The 17,333-nt window shown below is 39.1% G+C and overlaps 1 protein-coding gene across 4 annotated transcripts in view; it reads right to left on the bottom strand.

The window, feature by feature from the left end:
* The window catches only part of OTUD7A (OTU deubiquitinase 7A), a 415,292-nt gene that overhangs the window by 58,887 nt on the left and 339,072 nt on the right, over positions 1-17,333 (bottom strand). For all 4 annotated transcript variants that reach the window (XM_072616550.1, XM_072616557.1, XM_072616565.1 and 1 more), the window contains 2 exons: positions 13,005-13,132; positions 8,903-9,015 (listed from right to left, as the gene is read on the bottom strand). In XM_072616550.1, coding sequence (XP_072472651.1) covers positions 8,903-9,015; positions 13,005-13,132 — 241 coding nt within the window. The remainder of the gene's footprint in view (positions 1-8,902; positions 9,016-13,004; positions 13,133-17,333) is intronic.

Here is a 17,333-nt window from a genome sequence, read left to right as displayed (position 1 = left end):
TATCTTCTAAGTCTTTGATGGCATTTCTGCCTAGGACTTCTGACACAAAGCAAGGGCTCTGAGTTCTTATGGTAATAGATACAAAGATAGTATGTATCCCAGGAATCAACAGTATCACACAAGGAAATGAAACAACCATACATAAAAGGCCTGGAAATGCTAATCCACACACTTGGAAAACTGATGTCACCTCATGAATGTTGATGAGCCATGAATACTGATTGCAGGCTAATGCTGACCTGCTTCAAGGACTAGCACTTGGGACACATTGTTGTATTTAGGGGCCTAGATTTGAATTGTGGCTCTGCTACTTCCAACCTATAATGACTCTGATAATCACTTAACCTCTCCTCATCTGTCAAACAAAGGAGGGGCAAACAGGGTCACCTGTGAGATAATTTTAACACATACACGTATACATACATATATACATGTATATATGTGTGTGTGCGCATCTCTCTCTCTGTATATATACGTATAATAAGTCAGGTTAATACTTGCCAGCCACAACACTTTATTGCTTAAAATAGTTCTGTAAAATAAACTCAACACATTTTTATTTACAAAATGAGTGCCCACATCCTCTCCTACACCGAGCACCATGAACTCAGGTTTTCCTCACTCTGGGTCTAACTCTTTGGGGCTCACAAAATACTTGGCAACTGACTGATAAAAACCCTTCATCCGTTAGAGGTGCAGAAATATTTGAAGTGAAGTATGAGCCATTATATTATGGAGAATTTAGAGGATATGAAGATATTTTGGGAAAGTTCTTCCAAACTCTTCTCTACAAGATGACATTTTTTTTTCACATCAAAAGAATTCTTTAAAAATATTTACTTTTCATTCTTTTTGGACTAATGGGGCTGACAACTTCCTTGGTTTATGTGATAATTTTGACTTTGCATCTCTAGCTGCCAGTATTCCTTTTAAAGACATCTGCACTTCTTTTAGGTTACCTGAGGTCTTTGTCTTTGACAAAACATGGTGCTTCACAAAGTATGCTGGACAAGGAATCAAGATATATAGGATCTAGGGTTAGTTTGTTCTCTGGAGTCCTTTTACCCTCTGAGGTGGCTAGGTGGCACAGTGGATAGAGTGTTAGACCCAGAGTGAGGAAAACCTGAGTTCAAACCTAGCCTTAGATATCTGCTGACTGTGTGACCTTGGTCAAGTCATGTAACTGCCATCTGCCTCAGTTTCTTCATCTGTAAAATTAGGATCGCAACAACCTATCTCTCAGGGCTGTTGTAAAGATCAAATGAAATATTTATAAAGCACTTTGCAAACCTTAAAATGCTATATAAATGCTTTTAAAAAAATTTCTAGCTCTGCCACTTATCACTTGGACAAGTCACGTAGTATCTCTGGGTATCATTTTTTTTTAATATTTCAAATAAAGCTATTAGACTAAATGATTTAGATGGTCAAAATTCTATGACATCAGGAAGATACACTTAGCATTCTCCTTGTTTGTAAGACATCTAATTCCTGAGGCTGGACAAAACTCAGATCCCCTTGAAGTAACTAGTTTTTTTTAAATAAAGCACTGAGAATTCTTTCCTTAGCCCTTGTCTTTCCTTTTTCCTGTGATCTACCTTTACAATAAAGAAAAAGGGAGACAGGATGTGAATTTTTGTGAGGTTCTACCTGATTTCAGTCCTAGAACCCTTGTGAGGCTGGATGAATCATTTAATTAGTGTATACTTCAGAATGAAGGAAGAGCTCTTTTCTTATTTGGTTCATTTTGCTTCCTTCCTGTGTTACGGACTGCACTCCCCCTCAGTATGTGCTGCGGCAACAGTAGTTAGTCTTGTGCATTCGGGAGAGGGCAGCAAAAAAGAACTTTATACACATAGCTGATAATGTGAGAAAAAGAAAACAGAATGAGACCCAGGAAGTTCAACGGTCACAAATTTCTAAGGTGAAGTTTAAAAGTATATCTTTCAGAGGTTCTTCTGAAGGTGCTTCATATATTTCAGCTCATTTTGGCACCAAAGGAAATGAACTCATTTTAATTTTACAAGTTGGTGAGGAGTCCAAGAGAAATCCAGCAAGCTCATTATGTTGCTGCCTGTCTCCCCTCTTCTGCTCCCACTTCCCCACCCCCTCATGCCACAAGCAATGCTGGTATCTTTGATGTTTTAGGAAGCATGTTTTGCCAAGTTAAGGGGTTTAATGAATCTGTTTTCTATTGTGTTATAACCTAAATTGGAAGCTGATGCTTTAAATCAGTCCATTTTTCCCAGCAGATCTTTTTTGGGTTCCGACTGTGTTTATAATTTAGTCAAAAGGAATGAGTCCATAAGATATTTATTATCCACAATTATTTGTCAGGGTTAGACTGTCCTCTGCTCTGGATGCCTGTCCTTAGTCTCATGGCCTGGATCAGGTTTAGGGAAGTTTCTGGGTTAGTTTTCTTTAAGCCAATAATGGAAATTTATCCCAGGCTTCAGTACTATCCTATCTTAGCTCTGTCTATGGATGATGCAAATTGGTCAGCCCATGACTGAAAGGAGTTAAGCTGCCACAGTTTCACCTCCACGGACCAGCTGGCTCCCTTAATAGTTCATCTGGTCCCATTAAGATATAAACCAAGGGTTGAGGTGCCAGTTGGGGACAGAACGTATCAGAAATCAACAGAATTTGCCATAGTAGAAACAAAGGTGTAAGCACAGTACTGGAATTAGGTGCAAATAGAACTAGAGAGACCAATGATACGAATCTGTATACATGAAGAAATCCTTAGGTTGACTTCAAGAGGTTAAAAATCAAAGAATTTTATGAAGCATTCCATGAGGGGGTCATTTTAATTTCCTTTTTCTTTTATTAAATGTCTGATTAACAACTTAACATTGAACAAAAATGCAAGTGAGGCACCTTTATGTTTAAGAAATGTCTTTTACTGATGCACTGTGCCCTTCACATTCTATAATTCTTCCTGATATTTTGGAAATTAAGAGATGAATCAAGGAAGAAATTTGGTTTCTAACAAACTTCCTCCCTGGGTCAAACTAGCAGTCTGTCCAGTTCACTCTTTTGGTCTCCTGACAGTTGCATGACAGTAAGAAAAGGCAAACTACAGCCCAACAGCTAAATCTGGCCTGCTTCCTGTGCCCTAAATACAATTTTATTTTAAAGTTAAAAAAAAGAACATTTGTAGCTTGCTGCCTTACAAAAAACAGGTGGTAGGCCAAATTTGGCCCACAGGGTTAGAGTTTGCCAACTCCTGCCCTGCAGGAAGGTTTGCAATTCTACCCAATGTCATTGCCTTAAAGATCAGGCACATCACAAATAAGAGTCAATCATCCAACAAGCATTTATTAAGCTCTTACTATGTACCAGGTGCTACGCTGGTGATACATGCCTTCATGGAACTTACATTTAATGGTGGACGATAAAAGGAAACTGAAAAGTTGGGGCTAGAGGAGGGAAGGGTCAGGGATTTGGAGAATGAGTGATAACTGATCTAGGCCCATCTCCAAAATGAAGGGTCTAGCAAGAACCCACCAATTAGAGAGAGAACAAACAGAAACACATTTAGAAGGTAGTGAAAACACAATAGCTAAGTCTGGAGAATCAAGGGCCAATGGTCTGAAGTCCTTCCCTAAACTGAAGATTCCAGGAACATCTGCAAAACCCCTCAATTGTGGATAGACAGTAGACACAAATCCATGGATTTATTTAAATTCTTCTTGAATGTAAGTACAACATCTTTTCAATCTATTCCTTCAGCTGAGATTCCATATATTTCCACACACTGGACCAAGTGGTACTTTCTTTTATATGAACTTTACCTTCCAACTTCAAGGAGCATTCTGCAGTTGTAGGATTTGGTGAACAATTCCACCTTCAAACTTCTTAAGCCTTTTATTAATTTACATATGACAATCATATCCCCTTAATTCCCCCCCCCCCAACTTTGTCTTTCCAGATTGAAGTAATATTAGTATTATTATCATTATTTTAGCATACCCTGACCCAGAAGTACCTCCATTCCCTTGACTAAGTTGTCCTTCTTTGGACTTTTAGCACCATAATGTCTTTTATGAAGTACAGCAACCAGAATGAGCACAGAATATCCTCTGCTGGCACCCAATGGTTTCTAATAAAGATTTTCTATTTGATTTTTAGTTTCTTTTCTAATAAAATTTTTTGGCTTTTTTTTTGTCCCTGGAGAAGCACCTTGTATTGATGTCTTCTGGGAAAAATCTAAGAGCTAGTAGGTATAATAGCCAGCATTATACAGTACTTGAAGGTTTGTAAAGCAATATATAGCATGTGATATTTTCCCATATTTTCTGTATTATCTATAATGACTGACCATCAATGACAGCCTGTCATTTTATAACTATAGTTTGGATTATTTTTTCCCCAGATACATTTTATCTATACCTGGTCACAGGCAGCTAGGTGGAGTGCTGGATAGTGTGCTGGATCTAGAGTAAGGAAGACCCATATTCCTGAGTTCAAATCCAACCTTAGACACCTAATAGCTGTGTGACCCTGGGTAAGTCACTTGATCCAGTTTGCCTCAGTTTTCTCATCTAGAAAATGAGCTAGAGAAAGAAAAAGCAAACCACTAGAGTATCTTTGCTGAGGAAACCCCAAATGGGGTCATGAAGAGTCAGACATGACTGAAATACCTGATCATACTGGACTTTACTGGCTATCTTTTTGTCTACTCCACTAGAATATAAGCCCCTTAAAAATACAAAGCATTCCATTCTTTGTCTCCGTATCTCCTGGGCCTATTGGAGTTCCTGGAATAGAGGAGGTATTTAATAAAAGCATGACAATTTCTTTGATTGATTGACTGATATTCACACTACATCAGAAGACTTTTCTGAGATTTATCCCTACTGGGCTGACTGGAGAGCCCCCAAAGTTTAGTGTTGCATTTATATATTTAAGGATTTTCTGATGAACTTCTTCCAAATAATTTATTAAAATGCTAAATAATAAATAGCTAAATAATGCTAAATAAATAAATAAATGCGAAATAATCTCTCATTAACTACACTGTTTATGCTGCTTTATTGGGGGAAGTGTCTGCTTTTTAATGCCTTTTTTTCCTTTGGCAAAAAAAGCATTTCACCTAATCACAAAGTAACTCAATATTTTGAAATAACCTTTGGTATGGAATCCTTTTAAAAGTTTTTTGAGAGTCTAGATGACCAACAGAGAATGCAAATCTGCAATAACAATGTCGTTAATTATGAGAATGTTTTGATCATCCTCAGAAATAAACTGGAATACTACATTAGAGAAAGTTAAAGAATGTTAGATCTAGAAGGGACCTTAGAAATAGTCTAAACCAGTTCTTTTATTTTACAGATGAAGAACTGAAGTCTACTGATGGAAAGTGACTTTACCAAGGTCACATAGTAAGCTAATGATAAAGCCAGCAGGAGACCCTGGTTCTTTCAGGTTCTATTCCAATGTGCTACTCTTATTATGAGCTGCCACATTCTTCAGATATGTTTTGAAGCATAAGTTAACCTTGAAATCTCATGATAAGTGCTTCTATGAATAAGTTTTAAAAACAGGATTTCAACTTTCATGCATAGTTTTTTTTTTTAACACTGCTTACTTTCAAGCATCAGCTTTACCAAGTGATGTAACCCAAATCTGATCTTTTGGTTTCACTGTGATTCCTTTTAAACTTAAAATTAAATAAATGCTTATTAAAAATACAATGAACAGATCAAACACTAAAAGTTCCCTAGAATAATCTCTGTTAATGAAAATGTGGCAGTAAGTAGCCATCATCTTGCTTTATTATGACACATATGAGACCAGTAATGGAACACAGACATCCACCCTGTGGAGCCAAAATCGCAGGCATGTGCCTGTTTTTATTGTCCAATTAGTTACAGAGACTTCTTTCTCTGTTTCTGCTGAGTAGAGATTTTATATCCAGTGACCAGAATGAGCTGTAGTGTTGCGGAGAAAACCCAGAGAAAAATGGCATATATGGTAGAAGAAATAACTCATCTGCTCTAGTCTCCATGTCTCTAGTGAAAATGAGACTCCAAAAAAGTATGCATTTTTGAAGGAGGAAGACACAGTCAGGAGTTTATAACATACACTGGATTCATGTCACCTTTTCCCCTCCTTTAAATGAGAATAAATTGGTATTTTGATAGATGTGCAGCAGAGTGTTAGGAAATCCTTTCTAAATGTTAAAGGCTGTTGCTAAAAGTTTCTCACATTGAGAAACCAACCCCCAGACAACTCACATTGAGAACCTCCCCCCCCAAATATTTTAGTAACTTGTAAACTGTAATGAATATCAAAAATAGACCCTTATCTTTCTGTGCCTGGTATAATTCCTCCAATGAGCAGGATACTCTGCCACCCCACTCCATATTGCAAAATAGAAATGGTACGAGCTCTGTGTCTGCCATGGATTGCCAGAAGAATCGATGGGCCAATATTTTCAAGCATCCTCAACTCTGAAGGCATACTTGGAACACTGCAGTTTAGCTTACTGTGTTCTCTGGAGACTCTTCACCCTCTGATTGCTTACCCAGTGGAATATCAAGAGCACAGGGAAATACCTCACCACTACCTACGTCAATGAAGAGTTAATATGAATTTATAAGAGCAGTTTTAGGAGGCTTGTAGTCTGGGAACTACAAAGGAAGGAAAAAAAATTACAACTAGATTTTTTAAAAAGGGAATTTAATATTAACTTGGTTCTCCACTTTGTACCAAACAGCTTTCAAACTTGAGGCTAGAATCCTTCTAGGTAATGGGCTCTCAAATCAGAGCTTCCCAGGGAGGAACTGACTTAGGGAACCTTTGCCTTGAAATCAGGGTGTCCTTGACAGACGGAGTCCATGAATTTGTATTTTTAAATATATTTTGATAACTATTTTAATTTAATTGATTTCCATATTTTATACTATGTATTTAAAAATATTCTGAGAGTCTACAGCCTGCCATAAGAGGTCAAAAAAGAATTAACAATTAAGAATTTAAATTAAAAGAATTAACAATCTGTTCCATGTGGAAACCACTTTCTATGCTTTATCAGAGCTGAGTCAACTAAAAGTATCATAGAGGTTAGAGTGCTGGGCCTGGAATTAGGAAGACTCATCTTTCTGAGTTCAAATCCAGACTCAGATACTTCCTAGCTGTGTGACCCTGAGCAAGTCACTTAACCCTGTCTCTTTATCAGTAAAATGAGCTGGAGAAAGAAATGGCAAACCACTCTAGTATCTTTGTCAAGAAAACCCCAAATGGGGTCATGAAGAGTTGGACACGATTGAAAAATGATCAAACCACAACAAAAACAATGTTCAATATTCTGCATGCCTATGATTGTGGCCATGAACCCCATAAACTGTATGTAGGTGGCTTGTTTCTGACAAGCAATCATTCTTTCCTTATTCTGCCCCCTACCACATACCCCATACCCAAGACTGTGTAAATAAATAAGTACCCTGAGAAAAACAAAGGAAAAGACTACTTTAAAAAATTATACAAATAGGGTTTCATTAATCAAAAAGGCATCTAAAAGAATTCTATCTAGCAATCCGATCAGAGGGCTCACAGCCTTTTACACTATCTTAATTAGTGACTATTTGCTTAAGCAGATTGGTGGGCCGTGATTTTCCCCCTGGATCTCAGAATATTCTGTTTCTGCAAGATTTAAAAACAGAAAAGAGAAGGGTGTCTTGTCCTTTTGAATACTATCCTGATTTGGAATTAACATAACCAGACACCATGGACAAAATTCATACATCTGGGACATCCCTAGTGTACCCAGAAAGCTCTTAATTGATGGTACGTTTCTCATGCCTTACCCATATCTTCTCACTTTACCCTCTGGAGAAGTAGCTGTTATGTTCTGTTTCAAGGGGATAATATCCCATAACTCTGGGCACGCTACTCCAAGGACCAACAGTACATAATCCCCCCAAGCAGCATCTAAGCTCAAACTGCACCGGGATGTATTCCCTCTCCAACTCCCCAAAGACCCTTATTTCTTTTTTCTTCTTTTCTTTTTTAAATCACCTCCTTACCACTGTGGTTCACATTGATATTGCTGATTTGGGGACTTAATTCTTTGGAGTTCTTAGTTTTACTTTACTTCAATCTTAAAATTAAGTAAATGCTCTCTATAAAATAAAAGAATCCAGTATTAAAAGTTCCCCCTCAAGAAGCTTTATTAAGAAAAACTAGAGCAGTAAGTCATCATCTTCTTTCACATGCCACCCTCCAGGTCTGCAACTTGGCTGTGCCCATTTTCTCTGTTGGTTGTACATTGTTTTTCCTTATCAGACATCAGATGAAGAGTAGGAGAGGGAGAGATGATTCATGAACACTATATGCCAATGTCTTTGAAATAAACATGTTGAGAATGGGCACAAGGCTCTTCTAAACAGCTGGCAAGTTGCCGACCTACTCCTTCTTCTCTACCCATATGTTCCTTCTCAGTATCATTTTTTTTTCAGGCTCTTCTTGGCTATTTGCAATGGAGGAATTCTACAGGACCAGGATGGTCTCTGCCTCCCCTCAGGTTTCAGCAACTCCGTGGCTGGATTTTGGGACTGGAGAGAAGGTGGACTTTAGTAATTTTCATCTGTATCATGACTCAGTGCTCCAGCATTAACCCTGGTTGTGGGCTTAGTAGATTGTCACAAATTCTAGGTGACTTTAGGGGAGTGTTATTGACATGGCACATTTTGCAGTAGTCAAGGAAACCATGAATTCATGTGCATACAATCCTACATATACATACACACAGGCAGAATATAGAATGCTATGACATTAAGATAATTAGACTAGAACAAATTGCAAGTAGGCATTGTTCTGTCTACCTCTGGCTCTAGAAAATGCATTCTAGTCACTAAATGATGTCAGATTAAAGCACTGGAAGACAGTAACTTACCCACCGCCGGTGCCTCCATTTTTGCTGAAATGAGTTCGAGGTTCACTGGATGCCAGCTTCAAGAGCTCATTCCACTCTCGCTCCCACTCCTCTTCAGTATAAACTAACCCTGACTAAGGAAAAGGAAAGTGTCTGTTTTAGGAGATGCTACTGAAGCAGATCGGCAGTGGCCACCTCACTCCTAGCACTTGAAGGGAATAGAGGCTGGTACAGCATAGTGATAGGGCATTGGGCTTGCAGTCCAATGGGTTCAAATTCTGCTTCTGAGACTTTTGGGTTGTATGACCCTGGGAAAGTCATTTGTCATCTGTTTCTTCATCTGTCAAATGAGGGGTTTGGAGTTGATGGCTTCTAAGTTCCCTTCAAGCTCAAATCTATGATCCTGTAAAACTGCCATTGGAAGTAATTACAAACATTGCCTTAGGATCACCTTGGTCCATTCTGAAACATGGCATAGAGGTAAAGGCAAAGAGGTCTCTGGAAGTGGCTGTATATTTATAACTGTCTCTGATTTATTTTTCTACTTTGTTGCTGGTAAAACTTTTTATAAAAAGAAGTGTTGAATCTATACTATTTGCTGCAGGGAGTTTGTCCAGCAATAAGGAGCCTGACCTTAGGCAGCCTTGAGGGCAGGATATGGTCTAATAATAACTTGCAGGTTGGTCCAGTTTGAGGTATCCCATTAAATGTTAAATGGGTCCAAGATGGACTATGTTGAAATAATAAGCAGTTTCTTCTTCTAGAAAAGTCAAATCCAGGTTCTACTATGAAATCACTCTGTATAACAGAAATAGAGCAACATTTGGCATGACAACTGAATAACTCAAAAAGGAAACAAACAGCTTTTCCCCAAACTCTGTTCCGTCTTGATTTTTTTTCTAAGCCATCCAGTCTTTATATTTATATAACTCCTCTGGAGCAGGAAAGTGGTTTTTCCCCCTCTGCTGTGCAGAAAGGAAACCAGACCCACAGAGGGAAACTGATGTGGCCAAGGCCACACAGCAAAGAGACACCTTACTGTGGAAGGGAACCCTGGCAATGATTTGCTTTTAAATTGCCGTATTGCCTTGCTATAAAATATAACAAGTAAGATAAACTCTTCCCATCCTTTCAATCTAGGTATAAAAACTGACCAGTAACAAAAAATAGCTAATATTTATATGGTGTGTTCTAATTTCTAAGTAATTTTCTTGTAAATGGGAGTTCTTTGTAGAACTGCTTTCAAACCTTTTGTGAATTGAATTCCTATTTTCTCTTTTCTTAACTAGTTAATAAATTAAAAAGCCGAAAGGAGAATGTTTGGCATTGTGCTTTTTCTTCTCTCTTTCCCTCCCTTCTTAAAGGAGTAGATTCCCTAACCATGCTTCTTCACTTCATTCTCTATGTTTTGTTCCATTTGAGTATAAATCCCATGAAGGCTGGGATCTGTCAACTTTTTTGGTATTACTCCCTTGATTCTTCACACAGTGTTTTGGATACAGTATTTATGAGATGTTTCTTGAATGAATGAAAAGCAAAAATAAAAAATAATACATCTCTGGACTGGTTTTAGGGAAATCGTTGTGTGGTCTTTCAGTCTTTAGAGTAAGAAGCACTATTATCCTTAGCCAATACAAAATTATAATTTCACTAGCCATAATTATAGTGTACAGGCAGCTAGGTGGCACAGAGAGTGGAGTGCCAGGCCTGGAGTCAGGAAGATTCATCTCCCTAAATCCAAAGTTGGCCTCAGACACTTACTAGCTGTGTGACCCTGGGCAAGTCAGTTAACCTTGTTTGCCTTAGTTTCCTCAACTGTAAAATGAGCTGGAGAAGGAAATGGCAAACCACTCCAGTATCTTTGCCAAGAAAACCCCAAATAGGGTCACAAAGAGTCAAATACTACTGAAAACAACAACAATTTTAGTGCATGTATATTGTGACTAATGCTCATAAATTATCCTAAGTATAGGAAGGGGCAGCTAGATGGTGCAGTGGATAGAGCACCAGTACAGGAGTCAAGAGGACCTGAGTTCAAATCTCACCTCAGACACTTGACACTCACTAGCTGTGTGACCTTCGGCAGGTCACTTAACCCCAATTGCCTCATCCTGGGTCATCTCCAGTCATCCTGATGAGTATTAGGTCACTGGATTCAGATGGCTCAGGAGGAGAAGTGAGGCTGGTGACCTGCACAGCCCTCCCTCACTCAAAACAAAGTCAAGTGCAAGTCATGTCATCATTTCTCTGATGGCATGGTCTTCTTCGGCAAGGAAGGACAAACGCACACATACACAAAGTATAGGAAGTAAGTCCTCTGTTGGTATTTTCCCTCTTTATAAATTTCATGGATTATTTAATTAATCAGATTTTTTCACTGAAGGTAAATTATTCTAGCTGAAGGTTGCAAAAGTATCTATTACTATTTTATTCATAAGGCTAATTGTTATTTTTAATCTCCCTTTTGATGTGCCAAGAGATCTTATTAGGGAAATTAAATAAATAATCCATTAAGTTGAGAAGGGTTATGAGAAACTCAGTTTATGAACTTGGTGATCACTGATGGAATTAACTATGACATATACATAGATACACACATACATACATATGAGTAGTCTTTCTAGCCCTCAAAATGTTATGCCCAGTCAAAATTCAGTGATGACAATAACAGTAATATTAAACTAACTCATTTTCCAGTGTTTTACGCTTTCTTCCCAACACCTCTATGGAAGTATTATCATTCCCATTTTCAGAGAAAGAAACTCAGAAACCTTTTCGTTTCAGAGGAGCCAAGTCACTTCCTTTGGACCTTGGTCTTCAAAAAGAGTGGAATTATTGAGTCTAGCATTCTGTAGACTAAGCCACTGTGTTCTCACTACATGCACATTAAGGAAATTATTTTTTTTCAGGGAGATAACAAAAAGTGAAGATGTTATCCAAAAATAAGATACTAATTCCCTTATGGACAATAGAATATTCTCTAGGGTATATGCCCTCAGGACCTTTCCAAGTAGGGAAGCTTTTAGTGCAATCATTGAAGCCCAATGACTTCTTTTCGGGGGAGTGGAGGGGCACTCCATACTGCCTACTTCTGGATAGTGATTCAGGGAGATGTTATCCAGGGACAAGGTAGCTCTGGAAGCTGGTGCTAAGTATGACTGCAGGTACACTGGTCAAATAAAAGCATAACTCTTCCATTCTTATAGTTCCAGGACAGTTTCTATGCACTATACACTCCTCAACACTCCTCAAACAGTCCTTTGTGAGTATCTTTCCCCCTTCAAAGCTGCCCTTGACTTAGTCCGTCATAAAAACATAGGCAGGGGAGGGCCCGCACACAGTAGAATTTGTCATGGCTCCTGCACTCTACCCAGGGATAGTCTCATTCACAAAGCAAGAGGAAGGAAAACTAAAAACCTGAGAGCTGTCAAAAAAAAAAAAAAAGTGTGTGTGTGTGTGTGTGTGTGTGTGTGTGTGTGTGTGTGTGTAGGGGAGGGGGTCCTCTTCCAAACTTGCTCAGGGAGAAGATACAAAGGGAAAGTAGAGAAAGTTTCTGGCTTTAGATGGAATAATATTGCCTATGGACCAGAACATTTACTGCTCAACAACGTTCCAAGTTGAAGAGTCAGAATAATTTAAGGTTCCCTTTCAGATCTCTACCCAGTTGGTTACTTGGCTCATTCTAGCTGGACAGAGATAAAAAAAAAAAGGTGCTAAGATTTATCATTTCTAGTCTAAACAACAAGGTCAAAGACAGCAGGGAGATGCATCTCTCCTGGGGGTTAGTGCTTCCTAACGGTTTCTCCGTTGCCATCTAAGAACTCTAGAGCAGTGGCAAGGCTGTCCTGAAATTTACCTCCCTTTGCCAGAGGCTCTTCTGGCTCTCTATGTTTTTGCTGTGGTGTTGTAATATGTTCTCTCCCTGGTGTATTGAAACTGAAGCTTTAATATTGTATTGAAGCAATTTTAGCTTGGCACCCAGGAAGATAGAACACTGACTTACATGACCAGCCCCTGGCGCCCGTATTCTGAGCTCTATCACGCCAAGCCCTGCCATCACTCATGGCTTACTGGATGGTAAGATTAGGGATGAGGTCTTTAAAATACGTCAGTAGGTACAAACCTCCTTATTCTGCTGAGTCTGTTGCCACCTCCACCTCCGCTTCAATGCTTCCCTTTCAGCTCCACTCCTCATCATGGTGTAGAGAGCTTTCCGCAAAACCAGGTCCCGGTCGTGGAATCCCCACATGCCTATGGAGCAGAAGTATACTTGTGATGAGGGGGAAAAAGAGTGGGAAATAAAGAAAGGGGAACATTACTAAGGTGCTGCCAAAGCTATTAAGATCATGCCCAACACAGCTTTTCCATTTCTGCAGGGATAAAAACAATTTTGTTAATTAATTGCCAAATTCTCCTCATTAGCTAATGATTCTCTTTCATTATTTCTAAGCTCTCCTAATGGAACCCATTAGCGTAAACAGACTAATGAAGAAAAATGCGACCTTTTAAGCAAGCTGATAGCCTAGTTTACAAAACAACAACAAAAAACCATCCCCACCACAGTCTCTGAATCTACTGGCAACTAGCTCTCAGTTGACTTCAGCTTTACTACAAAGAACCAAACTGGTTTGGGGTTTAGGCTTAGAAATAACCTCTGTTCTGTGTAGACATGAGGGCAGTGGGGGAATTAGAGATAACAGTAGCCTCCTTTAGACATCACTGAACCAATGACATGTACTCTGATAAATTTCCAAGTACATCCAATGAGAAACACCAATGGACATGTGGCAAAGTTTTAAACAAGAGAACAACACTGCTGGTGACAAAAGTCCTAAAGATAGGAGTGTCCATTTCATATGGGCATCTACTTGCCCTTAGGAGTAGGTTTCCTAGTAATCATCAAAGTCTCAGTCTAACAGGCTGAGTACACATTCGAGGCCATAGAAAATTTTGAGCATTGCGGTGGCAGCAGTTGCTCCCTGAGAAACAGGCCTTGAAGTAACCCTTAGCATCCACAAATGATGTATAAAGGAACCAGGATTTTCTTGGAATAGGGAACTATTGGTATGGGAATTCTAACTTGTCTATAACCCAAGCGGTAATTCCTAGGAAATTGGGCACTTGAAGTTAAGTGACTTGCGGGAAGTAACAGAGGCAGGATTTGAATACTGGGCTCCTTTATTCCAAGCTCACTGTTCTATCCACTGTGCTGCACTCATTCTACTCTTGATAGTATATCTAAAGTAAATAAAGCAGGCTATCCTTAAACGCCTATAAAATAGTTGGATCTGTCACATAGGTGCTCCTTTAACAGTCCTGGGCATTTGTCACTTTGATATTTCAAGGCAAAAAGAAAACAAACCATTCAAAACAAAAAAAAATGTCATGAACTCGAGACAGTATTATTCTATATCGATTTTCCTGGGACCTGCTGTACTTCCTCGTGAGCAACACACCAATCGTTCTCAATGTAAAACCTTCCATTACAATTGAAATTAAGTCCTAACTTTCATTCCCTCACTATCCCCTTTGCTTTCTCTCTCTCCCGTCCCCCACCATGTCAGCTTTGGCTCCCAAGTGATCAGGGGCACAAGAGCTCTATCCATTCTGTGAGACCAGAGGATGCCTGGCTAAAAGAAAAGTGGAAGAATCTGAGGTAAAGTCCAAAAACTAGTTCAATCTGTGCCCTAGTCCACATGAAGGGACCTAAGGGGAAGTGCAGAAGGTCACCTCTGGTTTCCACCTTGAGCCCAGGACAAAGCACTGTGTACACAGCTTCACACTGGTGTGATGGTTTTGTGAGAAAGACAGCTTTATTTCTTCTTTTCTTTCATGAAATTCTATGTTGGATCAAAAAGCACTGTCCTTAATAATGTCTCAATGTGTTTCTTTCCATTCTCATTGTAATGACGCCAATCTAGGCTCGCATCATCTCAGGCCTAGACATGCTCAGGTCTCCTAAATGGATTCCTTGCTCCCAGTTTCTCTCCCACCCCTTTAATCCATTTTTCACAGCGTCTAAAACTAAGTTTCCAAAGACTGCTGGATCAAAACCTTAAGTGTTTCCTGTTGCCTGAAGATGAAATGCTAATTCAGTTGAGTAAATACTTACTAAGTGTCTAGTATATGCCAAGAAATGCGCTAATGGATCCAAAGACAAAAATGATTCATTTTCTTTCAAGAATTTACATTTTCTATTGGGGCAGACACATGTCAGCATAGTATAAGGTAGGGTGTCTATTACATGTGTCTATGTAAGTATACTGAAAGGTAGAGCATATGTATATGTATATCTTATCTATATCTAAGTATAAAGTAGTGAGTGATGGAGAACAGAAGACAACTAAGCAAACTGCTTAAGGAAAATTTGAGGAGAAAATCATTAAAAGTGAAGATTAAATAGAAGAGTCGGGCGTTTCACAGAGAAGGTGGTCCTTGAGTTGGATCTTGAAGAAAGATGTGGATTTGGAAAAGCTAAGATGAGGAAGAAGTGTATTCCTGGCAGGGAAGGCCCCATACAAATGGATGAAGCTGATATAACATCTTTAATTCAAGGAATAGTTTGCTTGGGATTTTTTGAAGAAGTGCATAGCTTAAAAAAATTTTTGGCAAGATGGTGGAGTATAGGCTGGGATACAGATGAACTCTTCCAACATTCCCCACCCAACAACTTTGAAATAGTGCCTCAAATCAGATTTTGGAGGGCAGAACCAACAAAATGTTCAAGAGAGATATTTTCCCAGCCTAAAACTATTCAGGAGGCCCATGGGAGAGGTCTGTAACACTACAGTGGGTGCAGGCCCTGAGGATGGTAGGAGCACCAGCCATAGGCCTTGGAGGATGCTGCAAAAGCAGCAGTAGCAGCTTCTGAAGCTCTCAGCTCAGAGATGGTAAGGGGGTTCTAGTCAGAAAGAGATTTTAGAGGACGCTTTGCTGGCATAAGTTGTAGCTGGTGCTGAATGGCAACTCTATTGCCCATAAGCAAATTCTGAGTCATAGTTCCAGGACAGAGAGGAGTGCTTGTGATTGATTATAGAGGAGCAGGGTTCCTGGTCACAGTTCCAGGGCCAAGAAGAACCCTAGCACTGGAGCTGCAGGAGAACAGGGGACTTGGTCACAGTTCCAGGGCTAAGATGGGGCACTATACTTGAGTTTGCAGGGGAGCAGGGACCCTTCTTGGGTAAAGAGCAGAGAAGAGATCAGGAAAGCAGTGACCATACCTCTCCCAGGATAATACCACCTTAGAAGCGTGGAAACTAGCTCTGAAAACAGTAGCCTGAAAATACCTGAAGCTTGGCACAGTATGTCTCCACCCTCAGATGAACAAAGCTCAACTTTAACATAAAGTTCAAAGTAAAGACATGCACTGGGCAAATGAGCAAACAACAAAAAGAGAACTTGACCATAAAAAGCTAGTATAGTGAGAGGGAAGCCCAAAATATGAACTCAGAAGACAACAATGCAAAAACAACTGTAAACAAAGCCTCACAGAAAAATGCTCATTGGGCCCAAGGTGAACAAGAATTCCCGGAAGACTTGAAGAAAGGTGATGAGTGATAAAGGAAAAACTGGGGAAAGAAATGAGAGTGATCCAAGAAAATTTCATCAAAAATTACTGAAGAAAATATTCTTTTAAAAAACAGACTTGGCCTAATGTTAAAGGAGGTACAAAAATTAAAGGAAGAAAGGAACTCCTTTAACAATAGAATGGCCCACATGGAAAAGGAGGCAGAAAACTCACTGAAGAAAATAATTCCTTAAAAATTATCATTGACCAAGTGGAAGCTAACGACTTCAAGAAACAATAAAACAAAATCAAAAGAATGAAAAAAAGAAGAAAATGTGAAATATATCGTTGGAAAAACTGATGTGGAAAATAGACCATGGACAGATAATTTAAGAATTACTGGACTATCTGAAAGTCATGTTCAAAAAAAAGAGCCAAGGCATCATATTTAAAGAAATTATAAAAAAAACTGCCCTGATATCCTAGGATGAGAAAGTAAAATACGAATTGAAAGAATTTACTGATCACTTCCTGAAAGAGATCCCAAAATGAAAATTCCCAGGAATATGGCAGCCAAATTCCAGCGCTTCTAGGTTAAGGAGAAAACATTGCAAATAGCCAGAAAGAAGCAATTCAAATATCATGGAGCCACAGTCAATATAACACAAGATTTAGCAGCTTCCAAGAGGTGGAGGTCTTAGAATATGATATTCCAGAGGGCAAAAGAGCTAAGATCACAATCATGAATAACCTACCCAGAAAAAATGAGCACTTCCATGCATCTCTGATGAAAAGACCAGAGCTGAATAGAAAATCTGACATTCCAACAGAATTCTCAAGGGAAGCATAAACATGGAAACATTAAAGGGACTTAGTAAGGTTAGATGGTTTACATTCCTCTATGGGAAGATGATACACATACTTCCTAAGAACTTTATCATTATT

The sequence above is a fragment of the Notamacropus eugenii genome, chromosome 1, assembly GCF_028372415.1.
Source record: "Notamacropus eugenii isolate mMacEug1 chromosome 1, mMacEug1.pri_v2, whole genome shotgun sequence".
NCBI lineage: Eukaryota > Metazoa > Chordata > Mammalia > Diprotodontia > Macropodidae > Notamacropus > Notamacropus eugenii.
This window is presented reverse-complemented; position numbering and strand designations above follow the sequence as displayed.